General features: G+C 35.6%; 1 protein-coding gene across 1 annotated transcript; it reads right to left on the bottom strand.

Moving 5' to 3' along the window:
- Positions 1-8,368: 8,368 nt before the first annotated feature.
- LOC149232051 (ubiquitin-conjugating enzyme E2 2) lies at positions 8,369-16,208 on the bottom strand. Its single transcript, XM_089379340.1, has 5 exons — positions 15,867-16,208; positions 15,667-15,692; positions 11,552-11,641; positions 9,390-9,478; positions 8,369-8,830 (listed from the first exon to the last, which is right to left on the bottom strand). The coding sequence occupies exons 1-5, from the start codon at positions 15,989-15,991 to the stop codon at positions 8,702-8,704; spliced, it is 459 nt and encodes a 152-aa protein (XP_089235466.1). The 5' UTR covers positions 15,992-16,208; the 3' UTR covers positions 8,369-8,701.
- Positions 16,209-16,435: the final 227 nt, after the last annotated feature.

Raw genomic sequence — 16,435 nt, forward strand, 5'->3', positions numbered from 1 at the left:
GAAATCAGGTGTTGATTGCAATCCTGAGCAAGATCTCAAAAGTAAGATAAGTTATGAAACATATCATTTATTCATTTTTATAAATATTTCAATGATTAAGGATATGGGCTATCTAAATAAGTCTCATCTTTGTAGAAAGTTATGTTGTCTACAAAAGAATCAAGAATAAGAATCCCTTCAAAAGGAAATTCAAACTTTGCATTGATGAATAGGAATCCACTCTTTGGAAGTTCGAATTTTTATGTTTTTTCACTTGCCTTACAAGCAAATGATGCAATTTCTAATGTAGTTTTTGGTGTTGTAAGCAAAAGAAGGGGTAGAAAGTCAATTATGTTTAGCTCAAGTGGTTGGGAGAAATGTTGTTATCCTCCCCACCCAGGTTCAACTCCCGCATGTGGCATATTGAGTTCATGATAAGTATTTCTTGTGATGGTTTCAAGTGTTGTTGTTTAAGCAATCCCTAAAGCACTAAAATATGTATATTCCTCATATGAAACATAAAGATATTTCTTATGGAAGAACAAATAAAATAGGGGTAAGATATTCTTATATAGGGGTTTTATAGAAGCAAAGTACTTTTGCTTTGACAATGTCATACAAACAAATTGATGTATATTCCAAATTCTCCCATAAAAAATATTGAATAAAAAGCATCTCATAAAAAAATATTAAAATATCGATTTATAGAGCTTGTCTTTCTTTTTTACTTTTTTTGGCTATTTTAGTTAACCTTCATTTCTCACCATGCTTCGACATTCCTTCTAATTATCACAATCCAGGCAACAGTGTCTCCATTCCCTCCTTAACATGATTTACCCAAGTTTTGACCTCTCCTCTGTATTGAATGGTATAACTTCAATATATTCCCCACCACCTAATAATAAGCACTAGACCCTTTCGCAATCAACTATTATCTTTCACATGAGATTCCTCACTTTCAAAACAACTTCTATCTCTCAAGTGCAATTCCTCTCTCAAAATTATATGATCTCTCAAAATATAGTTTTAAAACACTATGGAATTGATTTTCTCTAACAATTATTACACCTAAAACTCTTCTATAAAAATAAAAAATAAATAAAATAATTCAATGCCAAGTAATATCACATTAAACAACTTTTCATTTCTTAATAAAATTTTAATCAACAAAATTTGTGCAAGTTGAAACAACAATTTAAATAATTACCCATATCATGCTGCTCTCTAAAATGACAAAGCCAATTTTCTCTGAAAATTGACAATAACTTCATTTGTGAATTTTCTAGTCAGTTTTTTTTACTAGATCTCTTAAAAAGAGTAACCTCCCCATTAGATTATGTGAAAAGGCAGCAAGTTTCTCCAAAATTTATAGGCTAAAAGATTTGACTATAAGCTAGATTGACCAACCAGAAGAGCATAAATCAAAGCTAATTCATACAATTTTAGAATTGATAAAATGTTCCTAAAGAGAGAACAATAAAATAATGCCATTCAAAAACCATCAATTAAGAAACACAAAGCTATAATAAGAACACACCTCACAAAGATCATTTGAACACGGTCAATAAAATAACACAAAAGAAACAACTTTTTTAAACCCTACCAGCAAATAAAAAGCTATAATGAAAACACAACAATAAAATAAGGTCATTCAAAGGCCATCAATTACGAAACACACAAAACTAAACATTTTTAAACTGTACCAAGAAATAAAAAAGCTATATGGAGTTTCAAGGTAAGCCCAAAACTTAAGTTTGAATTTGATTAATATACAAGGTAAACCCAAGACAATATGAAAGGTACACTACTCAATTTTTGAAACTATTAAGTTCAAGTTTGATAGATCTAAAGGTAAAGCAAACAATATGAAAAGTGACAATGCTCAATTTTTGAAACTATAAGCTCAAGCTTTAATAGATCTACAAGGTTAAACCCAAGACCATATGAAAAGTGTCCATGCTTAATCTTTGAAACTACAAGTTTAAAGCGACCATGCTTAATTTTTGAACTACAAGTTTAAGCTTGATGGCTTTAAATAAAATCCAAAAACATGTGAAAAGTGGCAATGCTCAATCTTTGAAAACAATATGGAAAATGGCAATGCTCAATCCAATTTGCCCATTCTTTGGTAGCCAAAGCCAGCTTGTTTAGAGCTCTTCATGAGCATATTTTTCTCTCCAAACCCTATCTTCAACTAGAGCAATTCTTTGTTAATCATTATTATTTTGCAACCCATAACAACTTGAATAGTTGATACATACAAGCCATCTCCTATACACTAATTTTCACAAGGACATCAAAATTGTAGAACACCCAATGCTAGTTTGCCCATTCTTTAGAAGCCAATTTGTTTTGAGCTCTTTATGAGCTTATTTTTCCCTCTACCAGCCCTATATCAATTAGGGGAATCATTGTTAACGTTATCATTTTGCAACCCATATCAAATTGAATAGTTGGTAGTTAGAAGATAACTCTCATACACTAATTTTCACATGGCTATCACAACTATAGCACATCCAAACACATATCAATCACATGTCCATGTCTGGAGGCTTGATGACTGGAACTAACGAAGCACTAATGATATCAAGCTTATCTAAGTGTCAAGGGGTGAGACAAGTAGTTATATATATATATATATATATATATGAATAATCAACTTTAAAAAAAGTATGGAAAGTGGGAAGTTTAAATTTTCATATAACTATGAATAAAGAAAAGAAAAGAACAAAGTGGCCTAAGCTTTGTAGAATGTAAACAATGGAAAAGTATAAAGGAACAATTTTGAAGAAAATATGGAAAACAACTAGATTTCACGGCTAGCGCAATTGATCAAAGTTTCTGTCATTAAAGCACTTTTGCTACTGAAAGGTCATGGGTTCAATCATCTCAACACCCTCGAGATTAAGTTTCTTGGTTAAGCCAGTGGGAAGTGATCCCTTAGGGTGGATCTACCTAGTACAAATAGATCATGGGCATAGCAGTCATTGATCTTCGAGCTCTGTGAACCACACAGAATAAAAGAAAAAAAAACAATTTTGAAACAAGTTAGAAAAAATAAAAAAGACAACTTTGAAAAAAATATGGAAAGGGTCAAACCAAGAAGAAACAACATTGAAACTTTAAGAGGAATATCTAAAGGAGTAATCTTTGTATACTTGGTAGGCTTCAAATAAAGGTAATTACATCAGCGTGGATATGCACATCCCATGTGCTTGGCCCACTAGAAATTGAAGGAGAATCAAATTCCTATATCGGTAAAGGAGGTTATATTATACAAGTCCCAAGCGCTTGACTTGGGTAGCCATGTTAAAGGGGATTCTAAATTCCTAGATGACAATCTCGATAAGTTGGGAATGAATTCCTGATTGACAATCTCGATAGGGAAAGATCATAGATAGATTGGTTCAACGAAAGATTCCCTGGAGAATATCGTTTCCGTGACGCAAGGTCCAGGAACACAAATAATAGCCCAACCAAAAACAAATTAAAAGGAAAGGGCACCAATCACGATCAAACCATATTATCGAGTGGAGGAATCTGGCAGGAAAGATTAGGCAAACAACTTATCAAGTCCCGTCCATAAAATGAAATTTTGCAGAAGGTGCCAATTAATTTGCACAACAGAAACGGAATATATCGCCTTCCGAGGAGATGCCATGATTTTCTCGGAGGTGCCCCGACCCCGCCACGTTGGCCTAAATAACTCATTTTCTCTGTTGCTCTCTTCTAAAGAGAAAGAAGCCGAAGAGACTTAATGAAATGCCTCTGAAAAAGGCAATGGAAGGAGGTCCTCCTGTTCGCGAAGGAAGCAAGCAGGTACCCGTCATAAATTTGGAACAGCATCATGAGGAAAGCAGAACCCTGTGAAAGAATGCCGGCGTATTTAAAAGACATGGAGTTGGGACATTGAAAATAGGACCTAGTCACTGTGGACCTGTAAAACATGTAACTGCAACTCCTGGCGAAGTGGGAAGGAAGATGCAAGAGTCGATGCCCTCGATCGAAAACTAAACAACCCCGAAAAACACATCTGGCTCCACAGCCTGTTCATCAATCAAGGTATTGACAAGGTAATTCTTGGGCTGGTTCAAGGTGTCTTAACCATCTTCAGGGGCAAAGTTTTCTCCGTGCAACGTCGAGTGCAGGGAGCCACGGGTGAGGAGAGTAAAATGCAAACCCCATTGAAAATAGGACCTAGTCATTGTGGACCTGTAAAACATATAACTGCAACTGCAACTCCTGGCGAAGTAGGAAGGAAGATGCAAGCGTCGATGCCCTCGATCGAAAACTAAACAACCCCGAAAAACACATCTGGCTCCACAGCTTGTTCATCAATCAAAGTATTTACAAGGTAATTCTTGGGCTGGTTCAAGGTGTCTTAACCATCTTCCGGGGCAAAGTTTTCTCCGTGCAACGTCGAGTGCAGGGAGCCACGGGTGAGGAGAGTAAAATGCAAGCCCCAAATAGAACCTAACTCTTTGGGTCCAAATAATGATCTCTCTGGTTTTATGTCTCTGTTTTCTGTACAGACTGAACCTGTTAGAACAAGAAATATGTTTTTGGATCCCTGTAAATATGCAACTAGGAAGGGCTCGTTTGGAGCAACAAACCGAAGGCAATAAGCGTCAAATTTCTGTTTAATGCCATATTTTGCGAGTGTTCGTTTGGAGCAACAAACCGAAGGCAATAAGCTTCAAATTTCTGTTTAATGCCATATTTTGCGAGTGTCACGACAGGGTGTGCACAATAAGTGAAGTTATATTACTTCATTTATAAGATTTAAATTTTGGCTTAACGCCATATTTTGCAAGTGTCACGAAAGGGGTGCCAAATAAAGTGAAGTTAAATTACACTAAATTATAGATAGTGGCATTCGTTGTCTACCGAGGCAGTAAATTTGTTTCGACAATCAATAATCTCGGGAATTTGGCATTTTTTTTTCAAGAAATCTGAATCTGATAAAAGTGTTTGAACTGAACTATGTTTTTTATTGTGGAAATAGATTCAGCGCCATCAAAAACATTTAGGATACCCAAAGTTTTGAAGTTTGACAGTCCAGACTTATAAAAATTCCTGCAAAATTTATCAAAATCCTAATAGATCCTACTAGAATTTTCCCATGTTTCAAGGGAAATTTGGAACCTCATTCAACTGCATGTCCATAATACCTATTATGATATAAATTATTGTTTGAACTCAAAAGAATGCTATTGACTCAAATTTGGTAGATATATCAAAATAATAATTTTGTAAAGTAGAATGCAACACAAAATCATAAATGTATCATTTGTGATATAAAAAATCAAAATCATAAATGTATCATTTGTGATATAAAAAATCCAATGTATAACCATTATTAAAAAATGGATGTTTTATAGCTACCACTTCCATACATAAATTGAGTTTAGCTTGAATGGTTGAGTGGAATACTAATATCCTCTCCAGACATGTTCAAGTCTCGCAAGTTGACATGTTTATGTTTTGAAATAGAAACATGCTTACGTTTTGGAATAGAAACACATTGTCACACACTCTTAAATGAGTCTATAGTGAGGGCTGGATGCTAGTACCAGCAACCTCTCTCTTGCCTTTGGACTGAGAGGGAGGTCAACTATCTTCCCAAAGTGGTGTCCAATGCCCAAAAATTTAATCAATTGCGATTATCTCAAGTGGTTGGCGGAACAGTTGTTATCTTCTCCACCCAGGGTCAAATCCCCACAATTAACATAATGTGTTATAATGCCTTGATAAATATTGTTGTATTGACTTCGAGCCAACTCTTAAGTGAATATACCTATGAGTTGGCCCAGTACCAGCAACCTCACTCTAGCCTCTTATGCTAAAAGGGGAGGCTGATTTCTTTCCTCAAATAAGGTAACCGGAGATTTATAAATAAATATATATTCAACAACAACAAAAACTACCACCTCAGTGAAGAAATAAAATTCACATCATTACCCAGAATCTCTAAGAGGTATCTCTTCAGCGTTTTGTGGAGTTTCTATTTATTAAGGGTTTTTGTGAAATAGAGAGATTCTTTATTTCACCATTCTTATTATGTCGATCATTTTTATTTGGACTACCATATTCTTATTATGTCGATCATTTTTATTTGGACTACCATATTCTTATTATGTCGATCATTTTATTTGGACTACCATATTCCTTTGTCGGTGCAATAAGCAAAATTTAAGAAAGGATCAACCAATATTAGCCTCGACAAAAAACAAACAGCCCCAATTATAGTAAAACAAACAAGGGCACTGTTTAAATGCCATCTTTGGTAAAGCTCAAGAGACAACATCTGGGACCTGTGATACTACCATATTAGCTGAATTTATGGAGTAGCCCAAATCAATGCTACGGATGCAAAATCACATAGTCGGTTCGTTCGTTGTCAACATCAAGTCTTTCGGCCCAACAGATCACATTATAATTTGACAAAATAGCATTCAATGGTGATAAGGTTGCATCCATGCAACGGAAGTGGACTGAACAAAGCATTCAATATTTACAATAGATAGAGAATATATAAAAACTAATTCCAGAAAATATAGCCAGAATTCTGTATGTAGTGCCAATGATTCAGTCAATTCTGAGTTGGCTCTACGCATCAACAAACATAATGACAAGCAGCACGCACACTGAAAACTCGGATTTTGTTTACAATCTTAATTTATAGTATGGTGAAAAGCGGGACTCATACATAAATTTGCACTTAATAGATTGCACTCCTATGTTCTCGCTTGAGACAGTGCACAACAGCCGAATGGATATCATGTTATAACCCATTGGTCCTAATGAGATTGAGAGTTGTCCAAATTCCATCCAAACATCCGGTGTTACCATGTTAGAACCTCTCTGGAATATGGTAAGTGTAATAAAAGTCAACTTATATTTACCTATGCGGGCCCTAAGACTGACCAGGACATATTCTTAGGGAGATATGAACACCAGAGTAAAAATTTCACAAAAGATCATAGAAATACATCATAGCAAAACTAAAAGACAAGTAATTTTTACGGCAAGTGAAAAAATGCATGATGAGTCCAGAATCTTCCCTTGTGAACATCCTATTTTGCAGATGGATATTGTTCCAGTTTCTTTCCAACTCTGTTGTTCGTAGAAATTAGAATGATGGGAGTGTACAACTGGGGTGAGGAAGAAGGATCCAACTCGTCCAGTTCTGATTCTTTATCAGAGTAAGAAATGTTGGGTTATTTCTTGTCAGCTTTGATCGGTAAGCAAGACATCTACATTATCATCCTTGAGAATTATCAAAGCAACCTCTAGGCCAAGCATGATCTTTTTTCCTAGAAAAGCACTTAGCTATATCCTTCAGGGTCCAGGATGTGAGGCATTCATCACCACACATATAAACCAACAACAAACTGGAATCCATCTCAATGCACAGCAGTAAGCACCGCACCAAATTGCAGAAGAAGTGCTTGAATTCCACCAATGACATTCAAATCATATTTAACTGAAGGTCATAAAAATGCAAATCCAGCTTACCACACACAAGGGAGTACTACACCAAAAAAACACAAAATTAAAGAATATGCTCTGGACTACAAGTTTGCAACCAATATCTGAAACTAAACAAAATCAAGCTTCCAACTTTCCAGCATGCACCATAAAGCAAGCCACAAATGGATTACACCGTGAGCTAGAAAGAGTACAACAAAACAGAAAATATAAATAAATCGGATCAGAATGGTATTTCACATTTCAGAAATAAACAACAGTATGGGCTATATCTAGATTCTAAATGCACAAAAGAAAGTGCTTGATTTCCAGAAATGACAAACAAATTACATTTAGCTGAAGCTCATTAGAATGCAAATTGAAACCACAACATATACAAATAAAATCCTGAAAGGAAAATGCACAAAACAAAAGAAGTTGCTATAGACAACAATTCTGTAAACATATCTGAAACCAAACCAAATCACGCTGGCAAACAGCAAATGTATTTCACTGAGTGATAGAAGTAGCAAAAACTAAGATCAAATCACACTCGTATACTTTTGAAAATTTCATCATTAAGGTATTTTTAGCATTACCAGGAACTACACCCTCCACTTTGCCAAACTCTAATAGAGTGACCCCACATATTGTACTAATGCTTTTTAGTAGAATAACTATAATTTTATCAGCAACTTTTATTTCAATACATGTTCTAAAATCTCTCAGGCATACTTTGAAATAATATTCCAGTATTAAACCATCCACATTCTAAATCTAGACTCGGTAAAGCATGAAGAACCTATTCCTTTCCAAAAATCTTAAACCATGGTCATTATGTTATGTCCAAGCTGTTCAAAGCAATTCAAATAAACAATATATTTCAATATCACCAAAAGACATCATTAGTAATTCGTCGTTTAAAAAAGTTTACCAACTATATACATAACAAACAAAATAAAGTGGGAAGATTACATGGGCTATGAAAAACGCTGCCCTTCACTGTCAAGTTCATAGCTATCATCCTTGTATAAACACTATGAATAGGCATAGGCATGGTTGTGACTTTGACAAATAACAAAAAGCCAGCACATAAAAACAGACATACCCCAAGTCTTTAGGCATTTAAGACTAAACTTGGAATCATTCACTTGATTCATAGTATCGATATAGGTCAAGTTTCATTGATATAAGTCCATCAATTTCTCTTAACAATATTACAAACCTTTCCTAAAGCAACAAACAAAATGACTTAGTCTGCCGTCCAGCTCTGCTCCACAATTTCACGAACCCTTCTGTTATATTCCCGCTTATTTTCACTGAACATTCGGGCAGCCTCTGAATTTGCCGGAGAGTTTGGATTTGGATCACAAAGTAAGGACTGCAAAAAAAACTCAGTTATTGCTCCAATATTTCTAAAATATTTACAAAAGGTACAACAAACAAAATTGCATTCAAAATATTGGAGGAATGAACATTTCTAATTTATCAACTAGATAAGCCCAACAATATCCCAACTTAAACTATGATTTGCTAGCAGCATCGAAGTCACATAAATTATAAAGGTTCAAGAAACCAGTTGGGTGATCAAAATAAATGAACACCTGACACTTCAAAAAGATCAGAATTTATGAAGGTTTGTTCACCTAAAAAAGATCGAAAATCAAAAGACACGTCAAAATAAAAACCTCATTATGACCATGACCAATTTTATGACACAGAAAACAAAAGTTTTATTTCATAGTCCCATTTCCCCTATTTTGGTCAATTTATGGACATTAATATAATTTCATTTCAATTCTCAACTGTTAAATTCCAGGCCAAAAATCATCAATAAGATGCTAGGGTTTCCAGATATGTAATATTTATGTTCCTGAAGCAATGCCCACTCAATTACATCAACTCCAAATATAGCAGCTAAGCAACATTTAGATGCTTACCTGAATAGACGTGAGAATAGCCGCAACATCATAAATCGGGCTCCATTGATTTTGTAAAATATCCAAACAAATGCTCCCATCAGCATAAACTACAGAAAAGAGAAAAATAATATTTCATTAGAAATTTTGAAAAGTGCAATTTCCACACCTTAAATAGACACCCTTACAAAAGGCAACATTATTTGAAATTTGCAATGGCCTCCATGTCACGGTTAAAAATATCCAGGTTTAACACAACATATCCAGATCAACACTCATAGTACATAATATTAACCGTCCAATGACAAGGAAATTAGCAAAATATGGTAAATGAGAATCAACAGTCCAGAAAAAACTAACTCTATCAACTTTTTTATTACTGGCATAGTTAATGCTAAATGACTGAGACAAGTATGCATTATGCAACAAATATGCCTGCCATTTTTATGAAATACACAAGGGACATCTATCTTTTCCTAGTAACCAACTTACTTAAAACAACCCTAAACCAACTTACTTAAAACAACCCTACTTTACTACAAGATCATAAAAAAGAAGATATGTCTTAACATTCTCCGAGACAAAATAAATATTGACAGTTTAAGTTAGTGCTATTAAGCCCAGTCAACTTAACTCAGGCAAGTTAGACCAGGTTTTGAGCAAAAACAGTCAGAACCAGTGTTTGACTTAAACATTAACCTAGTATAGGTCTCATTAACCAAGTCAGACAAAAATTGGCCACTCAGTCTCATAAAACATAACTCAGCTGCAGCCTGCATCTGATAGGGGAATCTTGCTGGAGCTGACATAGCAACCTACCAATTGGGCAAATCAGTCAAAAATACACTAAAAAGGTAAAAAGACCTCCCTAAAAAATCTAAATCACAAAACCCTAATCCCAATATATAAACACAACCACTCATTTTACATTGCACACTTGTCGTGAGTGTTTCAAAATTTCAAGCATTTGGCATTGTAGCATTCACTATATGTTCAAGCATGTCTGGAGCTGATTCACAGCTCAGTTGTGAGCTGATTTCAATAGGGAATTGATCTGCATCTGTTGCCTATACATTTGCTAGTGAAATTGAAGGAGATCCCAGGTAAAGGAGGACCCTACGTGAAATTATTCCACCTCTATGTTTACAGGGAAAGAAGCATGCAGTTTAAGGGTAGATTTCTAGAAATGTTATAAGCTTCCCAATGTTGCCAACTAATTTAAAACATCAATTGGCAGCAGCTGTTGAAGCCATTCAAAAATGATAAGCAAATTCACATCCATGGACCCAGTCAAGACTCAAGTCAGTCCAATGAGTGGGAAGTCGGATTTCAGATTTATACTTTAGATTTAATGATTCAAAACCAGCTAGACCCAAAAGTTAACTACTGGAATTCTGACATTTACCTATAACATGATTATTATGGTATTATGATTTTGGACTCTAGAGGCCATTTTGGGCCTCAATGTTTATGTATTGTCTCAAAAAACAAATTTAATGTGTTCCAGAACATGTCTAAGGTTGAGCATGCTCAAACTCAACAAGGCTCGAACCCATTAAAACAAAGCTCATCATGTCACATGCCAGAATTGAACCAGAGTGGGGGGTATAACAATTGCTCCTCTCCACCACCCAAGACAAACCCAATTTTGTAATATCTAACATACAGTTTGATATGATATGTTTCACACATCAAAATCACTCATAAATATTGACACATTCTCATATAGATTTGAAAATTATCAAGTGATAATCATAGACAGTATCACTTGATAATAATGGACAGTATTACACAGCTGACCACTTCTACTGTACCATTCATGCAGTGAAGCATAATGAGAACCATGAGAAAAAAAAACACATTACACGTGTATTTAAGCAATTGCAAACCACACCAATAATAAAGAAGAGACTATTTTTGAAGAAAATTGAGGGTTCAAAAACTGCTTCTAACAAAACTGGCAGACAGTACCACATTTTTTGAATGTGACTAATATCAATCAAAGTTTAAATTTAGAAGCACACCAACTTAACTTTACCTTTTAAACTTCCACACAGGATATCAAACAGAATTGCAATTCAAATCCAAAATCCTTCTCTGAAATCAAGAGCATATAACCTCAATAAAACAAAGAGTTGGAACGCTTAAAATTCAGAACTCAAAAAAGGATGAAGAAAACTTACTGTTTGGATGAAACATCCTAGAAACAAAACGTACTGTTGGTGGCTTATTCGGATAGTCCTCCGTGAACTGAAGAGTCAACTTAAACGTACCTACAAAAAACCCCAACACTAGATATGAAAAAAACATAGAAACCCTCTGTCCAAAGTTCAACACACTTCCAAATACTATTACTTCACCGCAGATTCAATTCAATGTAGCTTAATTGAAGTTGATATAGATAACCAATCTAGAAACATCCCAAACTACAAAGCCTGCCAGAATATCAAGTTGTTCAACATTACTAAACACCAACATATCAAGTAAAGAAATTTCAACTTGGATAAACATTCAAATACAGGAAATCTTCTAGGCCCTTGTTTGACAGGCAGGCAGTGTGTACAGGTTACTCTTTCGGACTACTCAAAGTAAACAAACAAAGTGAATTAATTTCACAAGCACTAAAATATTTCTTAAACCATCTCAGGTGCTAGCATTAAAATCTGTACAGCTTTGACACATTTCCTGCTATGTGCTCGCCTAAAATATTACCTATTTTATTTGGGGCCACTGTGCAAGGGAATGAAATTAACTTAATACAACAAATGTCTCTTGAAACTCTGTCTATATAATTATCTCTTTAAGCATACACTGACTTATGCATAGACACCCAAAACTTATTTAAGATGCCATGACATAATTTGAGCAATTTACTCTAACAAAATAAAATGGCTTTAGAAAGCCAGTTTTTGCTACTGTGCAGTGAAAAACTGTCAAGCAATTCTAGACGGATAAGTTAAATGACCATCACTCATGTTATTTTCTATTTTCTTAGCTTCTTTTAAGGATTTTGAAGTGGAAATAATTGATATATTTGAAGCATATTAACATGAAATGCTTAAACATCTCCTAAGAGGGTTACGCAAAAAGTCTTCCCACAAGTTTCTTCTGGTAGTCTCTTATCATATTTTTCTTAATCATTGCTCAAAGCAACTGGCTCAGATTTCATTGGTTTTAACACATCTTCCTGTTTGCTCAGACACTCCTTATTAAGATTGGTTTAAACCTAACATGTGGAATCAACATTGTCCAAAGTAGATTACTTATCAATCAAAAACCAAAACACCAGTTATCATTACCTAAATGTACTAGACTCAGATGCTCTATGAATCAATTTTGCACCCCCACATGGTATTTACACTGGATTGCACCTGTTAGTCCCGTTGACAATGATAAAATTATCTTATCTCATCTTCTAACTTCAAATATTACCACAGATTCCCCTGGCTACTGGGTTGCATATCCTTGTCATTATCCAGCATTCCATCTGATGGGTGGTGCTGAGACTTCTAAATGTGGTGATGGATGGTAATGGAATCAAAAACACAAACCAGCTCTCTGGCAAGCATTTGACTTCAATGCTGAAGAAAACAGGGAAGCCACTTGAGCCATCCCGAGACATTGGCTCCCCTGCTTTAGTAGAGTGGATATTTTCGCAATTTGTTGACATTATCCTCACTGTTTTCTAATTTACACTGTGTATCCATATTCTCCACCTATCCATTTCAGGTGAGCATATCAATCATTTGGGCAGAAAGAGGTTAAATAATAAAAGTGATCCTCCTCTGCTGCTTCCAACATTAGACTGAAGATTTGCAAGACAGGCCTGGCTCATGTCTCCAATTACATCACCACAACCAGAGGTCTCAGCACCACCTAACATAGATAATGACGAAAATATGAAACCCAATAGCTGGGGGGATACAACACATCAATCTTGCATGTCTTCCAGGGTAATATTAAAACATATGACACACTAGTATGATACATGTTCTGTATTTCAGGTTGTTTGGTTTTCAATTGATATGCATAGCTCTACTATGCACACACAGATCCATGTGTCTGTTAAAGTTTCCCCATCACCATAAAGCTAAGTATTCAACATTTGAAGGGAGAGAGCCTGCAAGTAGTCTGGGAACTCAGTAGCACATCTAGAGGTTGAGAACTTGAGAAGTCAAGAAGAATGACTTAGGGAAGGTTAAGAGTTCAAAATTGTCACAGAATGCGATCCATAGAGAAGGAAGCAGGCACAGAAGCATATGTGCCTGGGCAACAAGAAAGTATATGCAACCCAATTGCTAGAGGAAATACAACAGCACATCAACCTCGCATGTCTTCCAGATAATATTATAATATTAGACACCCAAGTCTGATACATATCCTGCACATATTAATTACAGGCTGTTTGGTTTTCAATTGATATACGTGGATCTACTTTGCAAATAGACACTGCGATGTATCGAAGGCTCAAATATTGGAGGGGAGGAGGTGTAATAGAGCAACTTGCCTATTGATGTTTTCTCTATCACCATGAAGCTAAAAATTCAAAAGCTTGAAGAGGACAAAATGCATTGAAGTCTGGGAATTCAGCCAGAAAACTGGAGGTTAATAAGACATGAAGACTGAATTAGGTAGTGGAGAATTCAAAATTGTCAAAGAATGTCATCCAGATTAAAAAATAAATAAATAAAGGGCAGAGAAGTATGTATCTGGTCAACAAGAAAGAAGGCAGCAGTTCAGTTATAAGGCAATAGAAAAAAGCCATGCTCAAGCATTCTTATCATGTCAGTGCTTTCATGATACTTGCATCAGAAGAAACATTTTTAAGGCTATGATATACTCAGGCTGGTCTGTTAAGGACTTGATGGCAATGGCAGGTATGATAGATGAGCTACCAAGTAGCATGCTAGATGTTAAAAAAACTAGTTCAAGCTTTGTCTAAAGACATAACACTGCCCTGTAAAAGGAAAACTCGCAGGTTCAAGCTTTTGTCTAGAGACATAACACTGCCATGTAAAAGAACAAGTTCAAGATTCGGCTCAGGCTCAGACTTGAAGGGCAAAGAAGCTGAACCCACTGCCGCAGAGCAGAAAAAAGGCTAGCATGTCATCCAACACTTCAAGTTTTGGAACATATTGCACCACAAACACTTGTGATACAATATTTTCTGCACAAGGGTGTGAAGCTCAGCAACAAGAATGCTGGTTTTGAACAATTCATCAATCAAAATTTCATGGCTACTGAACTTAAACAAATAGCATGGTCGTGGATATATGAATATTGGTTCTGTAATCATTTTCTATCACCTTTTATTTGAAGTATACTGAATGTGATAAGAACAGGAGAGGGTATAAATGTACAAGGAAATATATTTTTGGATCTTGTTGGTATCTGCACAATGTATATAGTACAAGTCAGAACAGGAGTATTTTCTCTTTTGAAAATGGTCCACACACTGAAAACCTGATCTGGAATACAGATTATATGATTGTTTTGTCATTGTTATTTTTGATGACGTGTCTCAAAGTTTGGAATTTCATGGAAGAAACAAGTTTATTAGATGAACTCTGGAAGAATGGTTAATCGAGGTATATCAGGCGCAGCAGAAGATTATGCAAAAGTTGTCAATTAACCTTGCTCCCGAACATACAAAAAAAAATTTATTTTTCTTTATCAAGAACAAAAACTTAGTAGGAGGTATACCAAGGTGCAGAAGTAGGGTAGTGCTCAGGGCAATGCTCTTGGGAGAGCGCTGAATTTGACAAAGTTGAAAGGGAATGCCAAGCTCATTGGGGAACCTTGGCAGATGTTTAGCATGGCAAGACTATCTTAGGCAAACGGTGGCAGATTGTGCACAAGGCTAATGAAGGAATAACTGAAAGCATATTTGAGAACCTGACGTGATAATAAATGAGAAGATGAAGGCATATTTAGAAGTTAGAACAATAAACGATTAAAAATAACTATTGACCAGACATATTTGACAAACCTCCTTTAACAACTCACAAAACAGAGCCACAATTAACACCAACTTTAAAAATGAAGCTCTATTCACCTATGTTAATTTATACAGGAATAAAACAGTAGAGCAAAATTAAATGAACTACACAAATGTAAACATGATCACTTGCAGAATTTGCAAAACCTCACCATTAATTGACCTAAAATAAGCCAAAAACCAGAGAAAGAAACTTCTAAATTGCCCAAATAATACACAAATTTGCAAAATTTAACCAGATTTCACAACTTAATCCATAATAGCAAAACCCTCTGCAGATTAGGTTATTCGGTGACTCACCTCCGTCCCAAGGAGTATCATCGGGCCTGTAAACAAAAAAATAAACTCAGAACAAAACATCCAAGAACAACCACCAAATTCATATTTAAAAACAGAGTCAATGTAATCAAGGAATCCCTGCTAATTATCCGAGAGTTCCAGAAGCCAATGAACAGTCAAATTTGATAAAAACAGAGGGTTTTCTAAGATTATTGTAATACCCAAAAATTACAGCGTTCCAAAGCATAATATTATTGTCCTGAGGCGCCCCACTGATGCCTGCCGGCGGATCCTGCTGGAGCCGCTTGAAATCTCTCATCAGCCTCTTCCTCGCAGGGGTCGACATGGCTTAAACTACCCAATACTCCGCCTACTCCTCGCCCGACTGACGGGGTTAGATCCTCTCGCGGTCTGAGCTTGGAGTCGATCTATAGGTTGCCACGGATCAAACCAAAGTCATGTTACCCAGCACTCTCAGATCTGCACAACCCTTGCTCTTCAGACCCTATGTCTCCCACCAAGTGCATGTACAAGGCCCAAAATATGTGGTTTGTCCCTATTAATAGAAAACCTAAGTCACGCCTTCGAACAAAGAGTAATTTTTCAAATTAACCCCCTCTTCATTTCATTTGCATTCACATACGCAAAGTATTTAAAGATTTTTGGGTCATTCAGAATCTTTTCGTTATCAAGAGGTTTCCCTTGTTAATAGGTGGGATACACTGCTGTAATTTCATAGGTGGAATACTATCTTGTAATCCTCCGTGTGATTTAATAATTATAAAAAAAT

The sequence above is a fragment of the Pinus tabuliformis genome, chromosome J (genome assembly GCF_031772625.1).
Source record: "Pinus tabuliformis cultivar Carrire ecotype Pingquan chromosome J, CPIR1, whole genome shotgun sequence".
NCBI lineage: Eukaryota > Viridiplantae > Streptophyta > Pinopsida > Pinales > Pinaceae > Pinus > Pinus tabuliformis.